This window comes from Oncorhynchus mykiss, chromosome 24 (genome assembly GCF_057628025.1).
Source record: "Oncorhynchus mykiss isolate SJ-2025 chromosome 24, ASM5762802v1, whole genome shotgun sequence".
Classification (NCBI taxonomy): domain Eukaryota; kingdom Metazoa; phylum Chordata; class Actinopteri; order Salmoniformes; family Salmonidae; genus Oncorhynchus; species Oncorhynchus mykiss.
Window position 1 is genome coordinate 5,662,731 of NC_143045.1, and position 21,037 is coordinate 5,683,767.

Consider the following 21,037-nt stretch of genomic DNA (forward strand, 5'->3'; position numbering starts at 1 on the left):
TTTAATAAAGACCATTGTTTGATTGCAGTCATAGAAATGTAATTTTGAAATTGTATTTTTGCACTATTTTTGACACTTGTGTCTAGAGGTTATGCACAAAATTAGCTTTGAATGGCAAATCAAATGCCCTCCCCCCTATTTTTCTATCAAAGTTACGACTCTGCTTACTTTGTGAGCATGTGTATTTGTATATAGAGTTTCCAGTTTTCGAAGTGCCCTGGGAATTCTCATGAATTAAGGATGTTGTTTTGTCAACAATTTCTGTCCTAATTATTCACTGAGCAGTTGGACTGCTATACACATAAACAACGCACAATAACACCGTCCGGGATTCAATCCGACAAATGCATTGGTCATGTTTAGGCGATGTCGGAGGTGCCTTTTAACCTCTAAAAGTCAAAGCCTCTGGCCTTTACTACTATGGCCCAAAAAATGCATTGAATAACACATTTCTAAAAAAAGACAGTAAAACAACAAATCAGAAGGAATAATGTGTTGAGGTGTCTGTCCTAAATCTATGAGATGTAAGAAAGCTCCGGAAAATTTTATGGGACACAAATGTAATCTCTTTTTTTTTTTGTTGGCAGAAAACTACCTCCATACTCCCAATCATTTGTATGGGTTACCTTCAGACGAGTCCCATGACACGTGTGGGGGTCATAGAGCAAACGGGAGAACACCATCGTGTTTGTGAGAGTCTCGTCTTTCAATAGAGTCGTATTAGTCCATAGGCCAAACCGTTTGGACACTACAGACGTTTTCATGGAAGGACGGATTCGTGGGATGTCTCCTGCTCTGACAAACAGCGCCGTAGCTCTGCCGCTTTCCACCGCAGATGTGGAAGGTCGGCGTGGGCTGACGTGGTGGACTGAGACGCAGCCCACGTAAAACAGCAGATATCTTTCGCTTAAACGGACACATTTAGATTATTTTTTTTACTGTGTGGTTCAGATTGACACACAGGTGACTCTTCTAAAAGCTCACCCACACTTGAGCTGGCATTCGCAGCGTTCACCATGAACACGATCTCCGTGAAGATTGGGGAAATTCCCTTTAAAAGGGTGCATTGTTTGGTAGTTCAGTGTGCAGAGGTAGGATGCGCTTTCACACCGGTAGAGCACAGTTTGAATGAATACTGGCCATATTTCAGCATAGCCTGTGGACAACAGACCTCGGGGCCTTTTAGTCTGCGCTGAATCGGATTATAAAAGGCTTAGCATTATTAAAGTCTTTGTTTGCAACTATTGAGAGGAGTTCACTTTGCTGTCTGTCGACATGTGTTATTACCTCACAAGGAGAGCAACTCCGATATAGCATCAGAAAGCTTCCCAGGAAATTATAGATGATCTTTTAATTAAGGTCATGTTTGATTCTTAGCATTTTACTCGTGATATCTCTACACGGGGTCATAGAATGAACAGAGACATGTAAAGAGGCAAAGGGTGTGTTTATGAGCACTGTCTCTCCGTTTCCTGGGAGGAGGAGTTTGGGAAGTCTGGGGAAAAAGATAATGTGAAGAACGGAGTGGTCGTGGTAGCTAAACAAACAAAATATTCAACCTGCTCCGCAGCAAGACCTTACCCCTCCCTTTCTGTTCATCAATAGCAAGTTCAGGAACAAATAGGTACCGAGGAAGAACGCAAGGGAGTAAGGGAGCTCTAATATGGAGGTTAACGGGTGTGGGGAAGAGATAGATGGCAGGGAAAGAGTGGGATGAACGGATGAGGATGAAAAGATCAATACCGACAAAAGAGAGATTTCGGTATTAAACCCCTTACTGATCAGTCAAGCACAGTGGCGCCAGACACGAATAGCTACTGCAGGGAACATAATGGGAAATACTGAAGATAGAGGATTAAATGAAAGTGATACAAATATAAACAGGGATGAGCAATTAATCATGGAAAAATCATGAGGATGGGATCTAATCTTGTCAAATACAGCCCTATCATTCTTTGTAGAACATTCCTCCTGCTACAGTAAAAACAGCCCAAAACCCACAGGGGTACTCAGGTGTGCCACTACAGGAGTAACTATGAGTGTAAAGGACTCCACGGCTCTAGTTTGGCCATCCCAACAGATTGCAGGTGGTGTGTTTGTTCGTGTGCCCTTTGAGAGAAGGCAGCATTTGACAGCAGGCGGTGCCATTTGGCACAGACCTTTACCATAGATGAGAACGCAATCATTCTGGGGATTCAGGGGATGAGTTGAGAGGCTTTAGAGCAGAAACAAGTAAATAAACAAGGACGTTCACACATCACACTTGGAAAAGGGCAGAGAGATAGAGAGGCAAAAAAAGAGAGGGAAGGGTAAGCATTAGATAAACAGTGGAGGAGATTGATGGGAAGATGATATGATGCATTTTTTTGTATGTACTATCATGATTTGCATCTTTTAAGACTTCAATACAACGTGTTAACTGCAGTCATGCCCCATCAGTGGTGTAATGATATGCAATCCAGTGGTGTGCAATCCAGTGGTGTAATGATATGCAATCCAGTGGTGTGCAATCCAGTGGTGTAATGATATGCAATCCAGTGATATGCAATCCAGTGGTGTGCAATCCAGTGGTGTAATGATACGCAATCCAGTGGTGTGCAATCCAGTGGCGTAATGATACGCAATCCAGTGATGTGCAATCCAGTGGTGTAATGATTTTGAAATGCAATCTTTTTCAAGTCTGCTGTCGACGGGCATCAATGACCATTGATCTGTATTGAAACTGAGCTGCCCAATAATGTTGATCTACAAGTGTAGCGTTCAGCCACAACTTTGAGAGAGGAGCACTCTGGACCTAAAGGCAAAGGACACGTTGTGTAGTGGTCAAGTCATTGCAGATGGTGACATGACCTATTTTCAAAGGCTACATCAAATGTTGCTCACCAATCGGTTATATAGCAAATCAGCTTACCAATAACAGAGAGATGGTATGCTTGTTGAATAATCAAACAAAAACAATCTAGCATCTCAACAGAAGTGGAAGTGAAAGTATCTACCTATTTCTCGAACTGCCACGTGCAAGACGGGAAAGCCACTTTTGAACAACAGTTTTAGTAAAATCATTGTTGATTGATTGATTTTTTTTATCGATAAAAAAACAACTTACAAACTTCACACCAAGACAGTAAGTTAGGAAAAACAAATCACACCCTTGCAAAAAAGTATCTATAGGGAGGGCACATGTAATGGATTGTCCTGTGCATGGTTTGTGAATGTCCTATGCAATGTCCTGCGAATGTCCTGTATATATCCTGTGGGATGTCCCCTGGGTAATTGCTACAGAGTGTTACAGCTGGTGGAGGAAACCATGTGCACGATTACCTCTCTCCCCACTTCCTGTTTTTAAAATCCCTACCGGTCAAACAATAATAACTGTTTCATCTCTGTTAGGGTTACACTTAAGAGCTGAGAGGGCTCGTCTGCACCCATGGGACTATTAGCAAGAAGGAAGGATCTTCTAAGTAATCGTAATACGTTATCTTGATATAGCTAAATTATAGGAATCTTCTTTTTCCTAACTTCAATAACCACTCTGATTATAGTGTCAGAGATCAATTTGGATATAGGTGGTTCTGGATTCTCTTCCAAAGTAACAGATTTTCACCTCTTTTGAAATGAACCAAACATAGTGGTTCTTCGGCAATGGCGCAAAGGATCAATGGTGATTTGAAATCGCCGAGCTGATAGTCTCAACACAGCAGTTCCCTGTGTCTGAGTCTTCTGAGGAGGGGTTGGTTGGAGGTGTTCAAGGGCAGTGTTGGGGCTTTGTGGGTATTTCCTGTTGCCGCCACTCCTCTGGGAGAGTCTTTCTGCTGGGGTGAGTCTGGGGCTTGGAATGGACACCTGAAGGCCCAGCGGGAGTGCCGTGCTAGATTCAGGAAGGAGAGAGATACGTAAGAGATTACTCTGATGCATCGCAAACATGCATACATGCACACGAGCTCACACACGTAGACACACACACACATTCATGTGCAAGGACAGGCAAGTGATAAAAACATTTTTAAAACCTGTCTATTGTATGTCAGAAATGGCTGTATTGTCATCTCAAAATAGATTAATTAAAGCCTCTGTTCTGTACACAGTGTGCTTACCATGGTAACGTAGATGCCCTCTCCTCTAGAGGGTGTGGGAGGGGGCGGGGCCCTGAGCCTCTGGAGCGTGACATAGCAGTTTGTGTCCTGTGGTCGTGTTAGAGTGAGCAGGTACAGTCCGTGTTACAGAGGGAAATGTTACACAGCTGGGAAATCAGAGTGGGTGAAGACACCAGTGCAGCACATAGGGATGGGTTATCATTGGTTTATTCATTGACTGCGAGGGAAGCAGGGAGAAGAAGTGAGGGAGAGAGAGACTCAGACGACGAGTGTTACCTGAGTTTTTGCATGCGGGTTTGTGTGTTTGCATTAATTGCTTGTATGTTATTGTTTGCATGTGTTTTTTTATTTTTTTATTTAACATTTATTCATCTAGGCAAGTCAGGTAAGAACAGTTACCTTGTTTCCATTGGCTTCCCGTGTGTCTTCTCCGCGTGTTACGTTCACCTGGATGTGACTGAAAGAGCATACCAAAAAAAATGTAGCTTTCATTGGTTTTTGTATGGCGTTTCATGTCTCCAATATATTTGTCTTATTTATCTCTGCCTCTAAAATAGGCATATCTTGTACATGTTTTTTTGACTCTGCTCTCTCCCTGTCTTCTCCTTTCTCTCATGTCCACCTGCTGGTCTCTCTTAGCATTATCTCACCACTTGTCATTTTGTTGCCGCGGTGACCTCCTCCGACACACGCATATTCCCACTGTGACTCCGCCCACCAGGAAGAGTGAAAAAAGCACGCAGCAGAGAGGCAACAGCCAATCCGGATGGTTTACACCAGGTTTATGGAGATCTCCTGGGAAACTCCTGTGCTGCCCTGGGAAAATCAAGGTGTAAAGACGAAAGATAAATCTGTCAACCTGATTTGTATAGCCCAACTCCTTTTTCAGCATATACACTTACACAACATATACACCATTTATTTTTTACATGTAATTGTTTTTAATGCTTGCTTAGCAAGTCCAGTTGTTATCGTTCAAGATGAAGTATGTACCTGATCTCTCCACCACTGTGACCTGTGTGTGACTCTCATGAATGTCTGAATAGCCATGTGGAGAACGCAGGCGACACAGGTAGGTGCCACTACGTTGGACTGTCACCGACACCAGCAGGATCGAGAAGTCACCTTCAGAGATGTTCCCAACCAGAGACACTCTGGGTTCAACGGTGACAGTTTGGTTATGGTAGTGGTATATGAGACAGTGCCGGGCTTTATCCATTGAGTCCTGTTATTGTGAATTTTTTGGTGCTCAAGATTAGTACAAATACAAATAGTACTGAACATATACTACATATTTACAGTTGAAGTCGGAAGTTTACATACACCTTAGCCAAATACATTTAAACTCCGTTTTTCACAATTCCTGACATTTAATCGTAGTAAAAATCCCTGTTTTTTTTATTTTATTTTACCTTTATTTAACAAGTTAACTGTTATTTAACAGTTAATAACAAATTCTTATTTTCAATGGTGGCTTAGGAACAGTGGGTTAACTGCCTTGTCTTAGGTCAGTTAGGATGACCTTTTTATTTTAAGAATGCAAAATGTCAGAATAGCAGAGAAAATGATTTATTTCAGCTTTTATTTCTTTCATCACCTTCCCACTGGGTCAGAAGTTTACATACACTCAATTAGTACTTGTTAGCATTGCCTTTAAATAGTTGAACTTGGGTCAAACGTTTCGGGTAGCCTTCCACAAGCTTCCCACAATAAGTTGGGTGATTTTTGGCCCATTCCTCCTGACAGAGCAGGTGTAACTGAGTCAGGATTGTAGGCCTCCTTGCTCGCACATGCTTTTTCAGTTCTGCCAACAAATTTTCTATACGATTGAGGTCAGGGCTTTTTGATGGCCACTCCAATACCTTGACTTTGTTGTCCTTATGCCATTTTACCACAACTTTGGAAGTATGCTTGGGGTCATTGTCCATTTGGAAGACATATTTGCGACCAAGCTATAACTTCCTGACTGATGTCTTGAGATGTTGCTTCAATATATCCACATAATTTTCTCTACTCATGATGCCATCTATTTTGTGAAGTGCACCTGTCCCTCCTGTAGGAAAGCACCTCCACAAAATGATGCTGCCACCCCCGTGCTTCACGGTTGGGATGGTGTTCTTCGGCTTGCAAGCCTCCCCCTTTTTCCTCCAAACATAACGAAGATCATTATGGCCATACAGTTCTATTTTTGTTTCCTCAGACCAGAGGACGTTTCTCCAAAAAGTACAATATTTGTCCCCATGTGCAGTTGCAAGCCGTAGTCTGGCTTTTGCTGAGCGGCCTTTCAGGTTATGTCGACATAGGACTCGTTTTACTGTGGTTATAGATACTTTTGTACCTGTTTCCTCCAGAATTTTCACAAGGTCCTTTGCTGTTGTTCTGGGATTGATCTGCACTTTTCACACCAAAGTACGTTCATCTCTAGGAGACAGAACGCGTATCCTTCCTGAGCGGTATGATGGCTACGTGGTCCCATGTTGTTTATACTTGTGAACTATTGTTTGTACAGATGAACGTGGTACCTTCAGGCATTTGGAAATTGCTCCCAATGATGAACCAGACTTGTGGAGGTCTAAATCAAATTTTCTTTGGTCTTGGCTGATTTCTTTTGATTTTCCCATGATGTCAAACAAAGAGGCACTGGATTTGAAGGTAGGCCTCGAAATACATCCACAGGTACACCTCCAATTGACTCAAATTATGTTAATTAGCCTATCAAAAGCTTCTAAAGCCAATACATCATTTTCAGGAATTTTCCAAGCTGTTTAAAGACACAGTCAACTTAGTGCATGTAAACTTCTGACCCACTGGAATTGTGATACAATGAGTGAAATAATCTGTTTGTAAACAATTGTTTACAAAAATGACTTGTGTCCTGCACACAGTAGATGTCCTAACCGACTTTCCAAAACTATAGTTTGTTAACAAGACATTTGTGGAGTGGTTGAAAAACGAGTTTTAATGACTCCAACCTAAGTGTATGTAAACTTCAGACTTCAACTGCATGTCACTTTTTAGAAAACATGATATTACACCAGCAATCCTAAACGCTACATTTGTTGTGACATTATATATTTTGAGGGATTTACCTTGTCAATGAACTCCCACTCCGCACTGATTTGGTGATGTCCCAGACTTTTCAAACACTGAGTGAGGTCGCAGGACAGTCGAACATTAGAGCCCACAGGAACCTTCTTCTGGTCTGGGCCTGTCACTACACAACCTAAAGCACTATACACTGTGGATACTAAAACACACACACACACACACGCACATGCACATGCATATTTATTCGTTTGAGGTACATAAGAGTGATACTGCAATTCAAGATCCACACACATGAATAAATACTTGCTCACCACAGACAATTACGGTTCTCAATGTGGTCTTCCCCATTGCTTGACAATATTTGTGCTCTACAAAAGAAACAAACAAAGAGTACTTTCATTATATCTCGTGTTTCACTAAACGTGAATACATTTCAAGAGATTCATTCCAAAACAGAATACATCTACGTTCAGAAATGTTGGTAAATGAGCTTTTATTGTATAAAGAAATTCTGAAAGAGATTGGTGTGTTTTTCCATTATCTAATCATGGCATGGGTTTGTTCAATGACAGACATGTATTTGTTTAAAATCTGTCACTGGTTTAATTTCAGAGAGACAAATAATCATGTTTTTAATTGCAAATTGCTATACATCCGTCTCACTCTCAGAGACATAAGTAGTACTGCTAGGTTTGACACTGTCAAATGTAACAAATAACTACATTTTTAATATAAAAAATGTACAAATTATACATTTGTGACATCAATATTTAAATAGTGCCTTTACATGTATGTAAAACATTTCCATTTGACATTTTAGTAATTTGAAGGAAATGCTAGAAATTGCCAAGAAATTCAAAATCTCGTAAAACGCTGTGTGCTACTCCCTTCATAGAACAGTGCAAACTGGCTTTAACTAGAATAGAAAGAGAAGTGGGAGGCCCCGGTGCACAACCGAGCAAGAGGACAAGGACATTAGAGTGTTTGGTTTGAGAAACAGATGCCTCACAAGTCCTCAACTGGCAACTTCATTCAATAGTTCCCTCAAAACACCAGTCTCAACATCAACAGTGGAGAAGTGACTCCAGGATGCTGGCCTTCTAGGCAGAGTTCCTCTGTCCAGTGTCTATGTTCTTTTGCCCATCTTAATATTTGATTTTCATTGGCCAGTCTGAGATATGGCTTTTTCTTTGCAACTCTGCCTAGAAGGCCAACATCCCGGAGTCGAATCTTCACCGCTGTCATTGAGACTGGTGTTTTGTGGGTACTATTTGATGAAGCTGCCAGTTGAGGACTTGTGAGAAATCTGTTTCTCAAACAAGTCACTCTAATGTACTTGTCCTCTTTCTCAGTTGTGCACTGGGGCCTCCTACTGCTCTTTCTATTCTGGTTATAGCCAGTTTGGCTGTTCTGTGAAGAGAGTAGTACAGAGAGTTGTACCAGATCTTCAGTTTCTCTGCAATTTATCTCATGGAATAGCTTTCATTTCTCAGAACAAGAATAGACTGACGAGTTTCAGAAGAAAGTTCTTTTTTTCTGGACATTTTGAGCCTGTAATCGAACCCACAGATTCTTATGCTCCAGATACTCAACTAGTCTAAAGAATGCCAGTTTTATTGCTTCTTTAGTCAGAACAACAGTTTTCAGCTGTGCTAACATAATTTCAAAATGGTTTTATAATGATCAATTAGCCTTTTAAATTGATAAACTTAGATTAGCTAACACAACATGCCATTGGAACACAGGAGTGATGGTTGCTGATAATGGGCCTCCGTTGCCCATGTAGATATTCCATAAAAAATCTCCCGTTTCTAGCAACAATAGTCATTTACAACATTAACAATGTCTACACTGTATTTCTGATCAATTTGATGTTATTTTAAAGGACAAAAAAAATGTGCTTTTCTTTCAAAAACAAGGACATTTCTAAGTGACCCCAAACTTTTGAACGGTAGTATGTATCAAACACATCTAAAATCAATAATTTAAAAAATCTGAGAACAGAAATATTTTACACAACCATGAATGTGCCCGTTGGCAATCATTTCTGACAAAAAAAAATCAACAATTTATAAAAGTTGTGGATGTATCGTTTCGGAAATGAACTCTTCATTTAGACTATTACCATTTAGACATACACAAGGATTCAAAATGTGATTTGCACTAGTCTGCCTATCATATACTTACAGTATATCTCCTTCACAGATAGAACAGCCATGTTGCCAATGTGCCAACCATTATATTTCCATATTCTTGGGTGACCAACACTTTCAATAATGCTCCTTTTTTTTTTTTTTACATTACCATTGTCTTACCTATAGTTGCCTCTCTGATGGTTTACATATTTGTTTCTCTGTTTTGGATTTTAAAGGAAGTCCACCCTGGTCTCTAATGGTCAATGGGCCGCTTCTCTTTGTCACAGTGGAAATGCTTACAGCTACAAGGTTCAAAAAAGTCACAGCAAGATACTGGTGGTCCACCTTCCCTGAACTGTGCATATGTGTGTGTAGGTGGGACGGGGGGACGGGGGGGGGGGGGGGCAGATTTGCATGTCTGGCTGTGGTCAACTGTTTCGTTTCAGGAAAGAAGAAGAAAAACACACACCTTCAAAAAGTGCCTCAGATGTGTCCTTTTTTTGCCAGTACGTCAGAAAACACACGCATGCCACCATGAAAGAGCTGCAAAAAAACCACATCTGCTTTTTTTGCGGTGAGACTCTCTTGATACACCCGTGAGATATTTAGCGAGCATCGTCTGGACTACTGTTTAGTTATGCCTGTTTATTCACGTGTGACGAAGGGTCCTTTTATCCCACTTGGTAGAAGAAAAAAAAAAAAAAAACATGACATTTTCCCTTAAAAGTAATGCATGTCATGGGACAAAAACAAACATGACATTTTCCCTTAAAAGTAATGCATGTCATGGGACAAAAACAAACACGCCATGGAAACTTCTACTCGCCACTGTGACTCAAATAGTCCCACTTTCTCACATCCTCTTAGAGGCGCCGTGAATAAATGGTTTCAAGGACACATCGGTTTCGTCTGAAATACGACTTTACGTTCTGCTTCTCTTGAATCAATCTTCCCTTTTTCCTCTGACTGACCCACTAACACACTCACTTTCTCTTTCTATGTACATTATAGACATTGGGATCACGTGTGTACTATGTAGGAAATTCATAAAGAGAACATATTACTTGTCTGAATTCTCTCTCTCTACCTCCCCCCCCTCTCTCTTTCTCTCAATTCAATTCAAGACACTTTACTGGCATGGGAAACATATGTTAACATTGCCAAAGCAAGTGAAGTAGATAATATACAAAAGTGAAATAAACAATCAAAATGAACAGAAAACATTGCACTCAGAGCAGTTCCAAAAGTAGAAAGATGTTTCAAATGTCATACGATGTATATTTTTTTACGTTTTGTAACAATATGCAAACAATTAAAGTACAAAAGGGAAAATAAATACACATAAATATGGGTTGTATTTACAATGGTGTTTGTTCTTCACTGGTTTCCCTTTTCTTGTGGCAACTGGTCACAAATCTTGCTGCTGTGATGGCACACTGTGGTATTTCACCTAATAGATATGGGAGTTTATCAAAATCGGGTTTGTTTTCAAATTATTTGTGGATCTGTGTAATCTGAGGGAAATATGTGTCTCTAATATGGTCATACATTTGGCAGGAGGTTAGGAAGTGCAGCTCAGTTTCCACCTCATTTTGTGGGCAGTGTGCACATGGCTTGTCTGCTCCTGAGAGCCAGGTCTGCCTATGGTGGCCTTTCTCGACAGCAAGGCTATGCTCACTTGAGTCTGTACATAGTCAAAGCTTTCCTTAAGTTTGGGTCAGTCACAGTGGTCAGATATTATGCCACTGTGTACTCTCTGTTTAGGGCCAAATAGCATTCTAGTTTACTCTGTTTTTTTGTTCATTCTTACCAACATGTCAAGTTGTTATCTTTTTTCTCTCTCTCTCTCTCTCTCTCTCTCTCTCTCTCTCCCTCCCTCTCTCCCTCTCTCCCTCTCTCCCTCCCTCCCTCTCTCCCTCCCTCTCTCCCTCCCTCCCTCTCTCTCTCCCTCTCTCTCTCCCTCTCTCTCTCTCTCTCTCTCTCTCTCTCCCTCTCTCTCTCCCTCTCTCTCTCTCTCCCTCCCTCTCTCCCTCCCTCTCTCCCTCCCTCTCTCCCTCTCTCCCTCCCTCTCTCTCTCCCTCCCTCCCTCTCCCCTTCCCCAGAACACCCGCTGTCTAAACCACATTGTGTGTTCTCAGTCTTCTGAGAAGTTTGACAGCAGTTCATGGGCATTTTAAAGGCTGTTATACACATCTTGTATGTCCCAGTTGGAAGGATACAAAAGCAGTAATATGTCCTGACCATATGTAGCTCCTTCAATAATATTCTCATTCAAACTAAATGTCCCAGCTGTGCCTCTTTCTGCAGACTGCAGATTAGCCTCTAGTGCCCTCTGTCTATGAGGAGGCGAAGTAGAGCTGCTGTTGCCATGGAGATGCAGCATCTCCTTTGGCTCTCTGTTCCACATATCTGGGGTGTATTCACTAGGAACCGAACGGAAGCAAATAAAAGCAAATGTAATGAAACGGGGAGTGACCTACCTGAATTTGTCCAATAGAAACCCTTGTTTTCGATGCAAAAAAAACTGTCTGTAGCGAAACGTTTCACTACGGTGTCCACTAATTAATACACCCATGTTGGTGTTCCCAGTGTCTGCCTCAGGTGAGAGTAGGACTGTCCTCTTCTCTGACTATGATGGATGGGGCTCATCATGCACACCTCACAGGAGTAGATCAAAGCTCTCTCCACCATAAACTCTATTTGAATGAACTAACTGAAGATAATCTGAGCAGGTAGGTATGGGACAGAGCAGTTGCAAAACCTAAATCCATCAGAGTAGGCCTATGCTTGTTCCATTCTAGCATTTTAATCAAACATCAAAGATGGAATCTGGAAATTGCTAAACAGGTGAGTGTCTTCTGTCACATCAAAGATATTAACTGGTCAATTCATTGCCAGGTAGACACAGAAAATCAACAAGATAAAATGGACATGACACAGCATAAAAACAACCATGTAGAAAAATGTACATCTGAATCATGAACCTTCAATAAAAGCATAATCAGGAAATGAACTGACGTGGTCATCAGAGGTATTGTGTTTGTCCATTACAGGAAATTCCTCCCCACACTGTCCGCGTAACGCTGATTTAACTCCACTAGATGTCAGTATGGTATCATATCAAACTCCTCTGGGAGGTCAAAAAGAGAGGAGCTCCACAATGTGTGTCGACGATTTGTTAATAATGAATCAAGAACGTGTACGCTTTCCTTGAATCATCTCATGGATATTCCATGGGACCACACACACTCATACAATCTGAGATGCGCCACAGTTGGAGGAGCCGTACCTCGGGCCCATCCCATTTCATCAGGTTACCATTCATCCATGTCCTAGTTTGACCATATGTCTCTAAGCATAGCATCAGGATACAATTGGATCCTGGCTTGTAACGGGCACAGGGTTGGCATCAAGGATACAGATCACCAGCTTACCGGCTTTCAGGGGTTTGGAGCAGACTCAACAAAAACAAATGGAGATGTAGTGTATGGATAAACCACTTCTCCAACCTTTTCGGTCACAACACAGAACCAAGAGCAAAAACATATATTTGATAATTTACAAAACTTAGAATCACTATTAAAGACTACCAGAACCCACTGGATTCTCCAATTACATTGAATGAGTACAGGACCAAATACAAACCCTCCAATACAAAAATGCCCGTGGTGTTGATGGTATACAACAAAAAAATATACATGCCAAAAATTCAAAATTGGCTGTTCATAAACTCTTCCACATTATCCTCAGTTCTGGCAACATCCCTATTATTTGGAACCAAGGTCTGATCACTCCAATCCACAAAAGTGGAGACAATTATGACCCCAAGAATTATAGTGGAATCTGCGTCAACAGCAATCTTGGAAAAATCTTCTGCACTATCATCAACAGCATACTTCAATATTTCCTGTGAAAACAATGTCCTGAGCAAATGTCAAATTGTCTTTCTACCAAAATACCATACGACAGACCATGACACTAATTGACAAATTAACAAAACAAAAGCAAAGCCTTATGCTTTGTTGATTTCAAAAAAGCTTTTCACTAAATTTGGCATGAGGATCTACAATGCAAATTGATGGAAAGCAGTGTTGGGGAAAAAAATAATATGACATTATAAAAATCAATGTACAGAAACAACAAGTGTGCAGTTAAAAGAAGCACACATTTTCTTTCCACAGGGCAGTGGGGTGAGACAGGGATGCACCTTGAGCTCTGCCCTCGTTGATATCAATGAATTGGCAAGGGCACCGGAACAGTCTGCAGAACCCGGCTTCATCCTACTGGACCTAATCTATGGATTTCACATGATTGGTCAGGGGCGCAGTCATGGTGGACTTGAGAGGGCATAGGCCCACCCACTGGGGAGCCAGGGCCAGCCTATCAGAACAGGTTTTTCCCCACAAAATGGCTTTATTACAGACATAAATACTTCTCAGTTTCATCAGCTGTCTCAGATGATCCCGCAGAATGTGGAGCCAGATGTGCTGGAGGTCCTACGGTTGGACGTACTGCCAAATTCTCTAAAATGACGAAGGTGGCTTAAGGTAGTGAAATTAACTTTATATTCTCTGGCAACAGCTCTGGTGGACATTCCTGCTGTCAGCATGCCAATTGCACAGTCCCTCAAAACTTGAGACATCTATGGCATTGTGTTCTGTGTCAAAACAGCACATATGGAGTGGCCTTTTATTGTCCCCAGCACAAGGTGCACCTGTGTAATGAGTATGCTGTTTAATCTGCTTCTTGATATGTTTTAAATGATTTTATGAATGTTTAAGATTAATGACTAAATCATTCTACCCGGAACCTTAAACTATTAGGGGATTAGAGGTTATGTATCATGGACAAGGAGTAAAAATAATAAACACAGGTCCAACTAGGTTGGACCTGGGAAGAGAGGAATGTACGTGTGTGCCGAAAGAAAACAAAGGGGTTCTTTAACCTATGTTTGAACCGACCCAGATATAACTCTGGGGAGATAAGATAGGACAGGGAGAGCCCCTCCAGGTTTCCCGTATCTGGGGGGGACTGGAACTGTCAGCTGAGTGGTAATAAACTGTGGCGAGACTTCAGGAGAAAAAGAGAGAATCCAAAATGTTAGTGTGTATGTATGTGCGTAGGTTGATAAGAGATTGTTATAAAAGGAACGTCTTTGTATATGCACAGGAGAGGCCTCGCAAATAAACTTGGATTTGATCAATTGTGAGCTGGGAATTCTGTCTGTTTCATTTAAAAGCAGAACTTTACAACCTCTGGGTTGCAGACCGATTAAGATAATTGAAATTTATTGATTACAAACTTTCTATATCATATGCCACACCTGTCAGGTGGATGGATTAACTTGGTAAAGGAGAAATGCTCACTAACAGGGATGTAAACACATTTCTGCACAAAATGAGAAAGAAAAAAATGAGATTTTATGCATGTTGAACATTTCTGGGATCTTTTATTTCAGCTCATAAAACATGGGACAGATACTTCACATGTTGCGTTTATATTTTTGATCAGTATCATTGACACACTGGAAAAAAAATCGACAAAAAAACAGAGCAATTTAGAATGCTATCTGGCCCTGAACATAAAGTACACAGTGGCAGAATACCTGACCACTGACTGACCCAAAATACAGAAAATCCTTGACTACAGTGCACTTGGAAAGTACTCAGACCCCTCGACTTTTTCCACATTTTGTTATGTTACAGCCTTATTCTAAAATGAATGAATTATTTTTTTCCCTCATCAATCTACACACAATACCCCATAATGACAAAGCGAAAACAGGTTTTTAGACATGTTTGCATATATATTCAAATAAAACAACAGAAATACCTTATTTATGTAAGTATTCAGACCCTTTGGTATGAGACTGGAAATTGAGCTCCGGTGCCTCCTGTTTCCATTCATCATCCTTGAGAAGATCCTACAACTTGATTGGAGTCCACACATGGTAAAAGCAATTGATTGGACATGATTTGGAAAGACACACACCTGTCTATATAAGGTAGCACAGTTGACAGTGCATGTCAGAGCAAAAACCATGCAATGAGTTCAAAGGAATTGTCCGTAGAGCTCCGAGACAGGATTGTGTCGAGGGGCTGATTTGGGGGTACCAAATGAATGCTGCATCATTGAAGGTCCCCAAGAACACAGTGGCCTCCATCATTCTTAAATGGATGAAGTTTGGAAACACCAATACTCTTTCTAGAGCTGGCAGCACAGCCAAACTGAGCAATCGGGGGAGTAGAGTTCCTCTGTGGAGAGTTCCTCTGTGGAGAGTTCTTCTGTGGAGATGGGAGAAGATTCCTGAATAACAATCATCTCTGCAGCACTGTACCAATCTGTCCTTTATGGTAGAGTGGCCAGACAAAAGCCACTCCTCAGTAAAAGGCACATGACAGCCCGCTTGGAGTTTGCCAAAAGGCACCTAAAGGACTCTCAGAACATGAGAAACAAGATTCTCTGGTCAAATGAAACAAAGATTGAACTCTGCCAAGCTTCACGTCTGGAGGAAACCTGGCACCATCCCGAAGGTGAAGCATGGTGGTGGCAGCATCATGCTGTGCGGATGTTTTTCAGCGGCAGGGACTGGGAGACTAGTCTGGATCGAGGGACAGATGAACTGAGCAAAGTACAGAGAGATCCTTGATGAAAACCTGCTCCAGAGCGCACAGGAACTCAGACTGAGGCGAAGGTTCACATTTCAACAGGACAACGACCCTAAGCCCACAGCCACATTCTTTCAAAACTTTATTGAGTGTAATGTTTACACATTTTTCCCTTGTTTATTTCCCTTTTGTTTATTATCTATGCCATTTGCTTTGGAAATGTAAATATATGTTTCCCATGACAATAAAGCCCTTTGAATTGAAATGAGAGAGAGAGAGAGAGAGAGAGAGAGAGAGAGAGAGAGAGAAAAAAAAGAAAGAAAGAAAGAGAGAATGCTGACAAGGGATATGTTTGATCATAGCAGTATACCACCTCATGAATACACCCATTGGTGAATGCAACCGCTTGTCTGTTCAGGATGTTTAATTGCTTATCTGCAACTCCCAAACTATCCTTTGTTCCCCTCCCATAATCTGTCTCGGGCCTACATGTCATCTTTCACCCCACCGCCTTTGTCACGTTCTGACCTTAGTTCCTTTTTTGTGTCTCTATTTTGGTTTGGTCAGGGCGTGAGATGGGGTGGGCATTCTATGTTTTTCTTTCTATTTGTTCTGAGTGTCGTATTTCTATGTGTTTGGCCTGGTATGGTTCCCAATCAGAGGCAGCTGTTTATCGTTGTCTCTGATTGAGAACCATACTTAGTTAGCCTGTTCCCACCTGGGTTTGTGGGTAGTTGTTTTCTGTTTTGTGTTGCTGCACCTTACAGGACTGCTTTGTTTGCCTCTCGTTGTTATTTTGTTTAGTGTTTCTGTTCTAATAAAAATAACATGAACAATTACCACGCTGCACCTTGGTCCTCACCTTCTTCAACCCATGACGATCATTACAGCCTTCCTTCTCCCTCTACTCTCCTTCCCTCCTCTCGTCTCCTCTCAAGCTCTCTATGCAAGTCTCTTTCTCGTCGAATCACTCACTCTCTCACCCTTTGTGCTGTCAAAACCTTTCACTGTGCAAGTCATGCCTCTCACTCCATCCATCTCCAGCCCTCTCTCTCTACACCCTACCTCCCCTTCTCACACTCTCTCCTCTCTCCTCTGGTTCCATGTGCTATATTTCTGCTTAACTCCTCTAAACTGTCCCCCTCTGATTCACTCACTGCTCTCATCTTCTCTCTCTGTAAATCTCTCCCTTCCTTCCCCCTTGTCTGGCTCACTCTGACTGTACTTGTTCAGTGCCATCCATTCCCGTAGTGTCAGGCTCACCATCGTAAAGGCTAAATATTGTGCACGCACAGAACACAGGGGCTTATAGGATTGCTGAGAGGCCCAGTCAAGGGATTATTTAGCATTTTATTGATACAATGAGTCCACCTCTACTCTGTGGTGGAGTACTTTTGGAAAGTGTCTGCATCGGATTATACTCAGATTTTTTTTCAGGTTTATTGGGAACATGAACTGCTTGCTGCTGTTGGCTTTCAGAGACTCACAGATTTATTTTAGAATATGTTTCCACACTGCAGCAATCTGCACTTTTGCAACGACTGTTAGTAACGACAGCTGCGCAAACGGTAACATCCCTTGCCCGTACACTATGGTAAACTATCTGTAAAACCTCCAAGTGAACCCTAGATTATGATAGGATTGTAAAAGAAAAGCCATTCATATACAGTGGGGAGAACAAGTATTTGATACACTGCCGATTTCGCAGGTTTTCCTACTTACAAAGCATGTACGGGTCTGTAATTTTTATCATAGGTACACTTCAACTGTAAGAGACGGAATCTAAAACAAAAATCCAGAAATTCACATTGTATGATTTTTAAGTAATTAATTTGCATTTTATTGCATGACATAAGTATTTGATACATCAGAAAAGCAGAACTTGGTACAGAAACCTTTGTTTGCAATTACAGAGATCATACATTTCCTGTAGTTCTTGGCCAGGTTTCCACACACTGCAGCAGGGATTTTGGCCCACTCCTCCATACAGACCTTCTCCAGATCCTTCCGGTTTCGGGGCTGTCGCTGGGCAATACTGACTTTCAGCTCCCTCCAAAGATTTTCGATTGGGTTCAGGTCTGGAGACTGGCTAGGCCACTCCAGGACCTTGAGATGCTTCTTACGGAGTCACTCCTTAGTTTCCCTGGCTGTGTGTTTCTGGTCGTTGTCATGCTGGAAGACCCAGCCACGACCCATCTTCAATGCTCTTACTGAGGAAAGGAGATTGTTGGCCAAGATCTCGAGATACATGTCCCCATCCGTCCTCCCCTCAATACGGTGCAGTCGTCCTGTCCCCTTTGCAGAAAAGCATCCCCAAATAATTATGTTTCCACCTCCATGCATCACGGTTGGGATGGTGTTCTTGGGGTTGACCTCATCCTTCTTCTTCCTCCAAACACGGCGAGTGGAGTTTAGACCAAAAAGCTCTATTTTTGTCTCATCAGACCACATGACCTTCTCCCATTCCTCCTCTGGATCATCCAGATGGTCATTGGCAAACTTCAGATGGGCCTGGACATGCGCTGGCTTGAGCAGGGGGACCTTGCGTGTGCTGCAGGATTTGAGACTGTGGTCCAAGCTCTCTTCAGGTCATTGACCAGGTCCTGCCGTGTAGTTCTGGGCTGATCCCTCACCATCCTCATGATCATTGATGCCCCACGAGGTGAAGTCTTTCATGGAGCCCCAGACCGAGGGTGATTGACCGTCATCTTGAACTTCTTCCATTTACTAATAATTGCACCAACAGTTGCTGCCTCATCACCAAGCTGCTTGCCTATTGTCCTGTAGCCCATCCCAGCCTTGTGCAGGTCTACAATTTTATCCCTGATGTCCTTACACAGCTCTGGTCTTGGCCATTGTGGAGAGGTTGGAGTCTGTTTGATTGAGTGTGTGGACATGTGTCTTTTATACAGGTAACAAGTTCAAACAGGTGCAGTTACTACAGGTAATGAGTGGAGAACAGGAGGGCTTCTTAAAGAATAACTAACAGGTCTGTGAGAGCCGGAATTCTTACTGGTTGGTAGGTGATCAAATACTTATGTCATGCAATAAAAATGCAAATTATTTACTTAAAAATCATACAATGTGATTTTCTGGATTTTTGTTTTAGATTCCATCTCTCACAGTTGAAGTGTACCTATGATAAAAAATTACAGAGCTCTACATGCTTTGTAAGTAGGAAAACCTGCAAAATCGGCAGTGTATCAAATACTTGTTCTCCCCACTGTACATGCTGAAATCACCACTGGTTGGGTTTCCAGGCAAAGACATGGTCGGCTATAAGATAGCTTGCCCATAGTGCCAAAGCTCTTTGAAAGTTTCATCCTCAGATTTGTCGCCTTAACAGGATTTCTAAAGTCTTACGGAGGACTTGAAGACAGACACCTTGCAAATTGCAAAGAAAAAATAACTGCAGTGCTTTGATCCAATCGGTTAAACTAGACAAGGAAGTGGAAGGAAATCCCACAATCCCTTGCTCTATCTCCCTCTGCGCTGAACACCCACAACCTGCTCTCATACATCAAACAGATACAGTATCAGTGGTCCTCCTCTGAGGCCTTTTGTGGAGTGGAGGTCTTACGCCATGTGCCAATCCATCCTTTCCCTCAGCACAGGGTCAACCAGTGCACCCACCCACCACAATGAGGTAGGAGGGTTCCTCTTCTCACCCTTTCACTCGCTGCAAATACATGGCTGCCTCATTTTCAACCAATATAGCACATGGGACCTGAGATCTCAAGCTGTTAGGAATTTTTATGAATAATGACTAAACAATGTGTACATTTAAATAGAACTATAACTAATTAAACTCTACCTTGTTTTACAATATCTGATTAATGTTCGTTCCTAAGAAAGAGGTTATGTAGCATGGACAAGGGGTAATTGGAAATTATAACCATTGTGGAAGAAGGAATGTATGTGTGTGTGTTTAAAGTAAGCAAAGAGGATCATTAACCTATGTTTGAACCGACCCGGCTATAACTCTGTGGACATAAAATAAGACAGCGAGAGCCCCTCCAGGTTTTCCGTATCTGGGGGGGACTGGAACAGTCAGCTAAGTGGTAATAAACTGTGGTGAGACTTCAGGAGATAATCCAGATATATTGTGTGTCACGTATGTGCGCTAGTGAGTTGAAACTTTTGAAGCTGAGTAAAACTTTGGACCGTCCTCTCGCCCATACCCGGGGCGCGAACCAGGGACCCTCTGTACACATCAACAACAGTCACCCACGAAGCATCGTTACCCATCGCTCCACAAAAGCCCTTGCAGGGCAAGGGGAACCACTATATATATATACAGTGCTTTGCGAAAGTATTCGGCCCCCTTGAACTTTGCGACCTTTTGCCACATTTCAGGCTTCAAACATAAAGATATAAAACTGTATTTTTTTGTGAAGAATCAACAACAAGTGGGACACAATCATGAAGTGGAACGACATTTATTGGATATTTCAAACTTTTTTAACAAATCAAAAACTGAAAAATTGGGCATGCAAAATTATTCAGCCCCCTTAAGTTAATACCTTGTAGCGCCACCTTTTGCTGCGATTACAGCTGTAAGTCGCTTGGGGTATGTCTCTATCAGTTTTGCACATCGAGAGACTGACATTTTTTCCCATTCCTCCTTGCAAAACAGCTCGAGCTCAGTGAGGTTGGATGGAGAGCATTTGTGAACAGCAGTTTTCAGTTCTTTCCACAGATTCTCGATTGGATTCAGGTCTGGACTTTGACTTGGCCATTCTAACACCTGGATATGTTTATTTTTGAACCATTCCATTGTAGATTTTGCTTTATGTTTTGGATCATTGTCTTGTTGGAAGACAAATCTCCGTCCCAGTCTCAGGTCTTTTGCAGACTCCATCAGGTTTTCTTCCAGAATGGTCCTGTATTTGGCTCCATCCATCTTCCCATCAATTTTAACCATCTTCCCTGTCCCTGCTGAAGAAAAGCAGGCCCAAACCATGATGCTGCCACCACCATGTTTGACAGTGGGGATGGTGTGTTCAGCTGTGTTGCTTTTACGCCAAACATAACGTTTTGCATTGTTGCCAAAAAGTTCAATTTTGGTTTCATCTGACCAGCGCACCTTCTTCCACATGTTTGGTGTGTCTCCCAGGTGGCTTGTGGCAAACTTTAAACGACACTTTTTATG

At 41.9% G+C, this 21,037-nt stretch overlaps 1 protein-coding gene across 1 annotated transcript; it reads right to left on the reverse strand.

Annotated features, from left to right (window-relative positions):
- Positions 1-3,048: 3,048 nt before the first annotated feature.
- On the reverse strand, positions 3,049-7,614 carry LOC110503573 (uncharacterized). The gene is made up of 7 exons (XM_021581969.3): positions 7,454-7,614; positions 7,184-7,341; positions 5,088-5,319; positions 4,745-4,910; positions 4,494-4,551; positions 4,095-4,181; positions 3,049-3,868 (listed from the first exon to the last, which is right to left on the reverse strand). The coding sequence occupies exons 1-7, from the start codon at positions 7,488-7,490 to the stop codon at positions 3,746-3,748; spliced, it is 861 nt and encodes a 286-aa protein (XP_021437644.3). The 5' UTR covers positions 7,491-7,614; the 3' UTR covers positions 3,049-3,745.
- Positions 7,615-21,037: the final 13,423 nt, after the last annotated feature.

What these genes read in the sequence shown, in the direction of transcription:
- LOC110503573 (XM_021581969.3), bottom strand. Translation starts at nt 7,490, where the DNA reads ATGGGGAAGACCACATTGAGAACCGTAATTGTCTGTG. An exon ending in AGTGGGAGTTCATTGACAAG is followed by an intron (nt 5,320 to 7,183) that starts GTAAATCCCTCA and finishes TCACAATAACAG; the next exon opens with GACTCAATGGATAAAGCCCG. An exon ending in GGGAAGCCAATGGAAACAAG is followed by an intron (nt 4,182 to 4,493) that starts GTAACTGTTCTT and finishes ACACGACCACAG; the next exon opens with GACACAAACTGCTATGTCAC.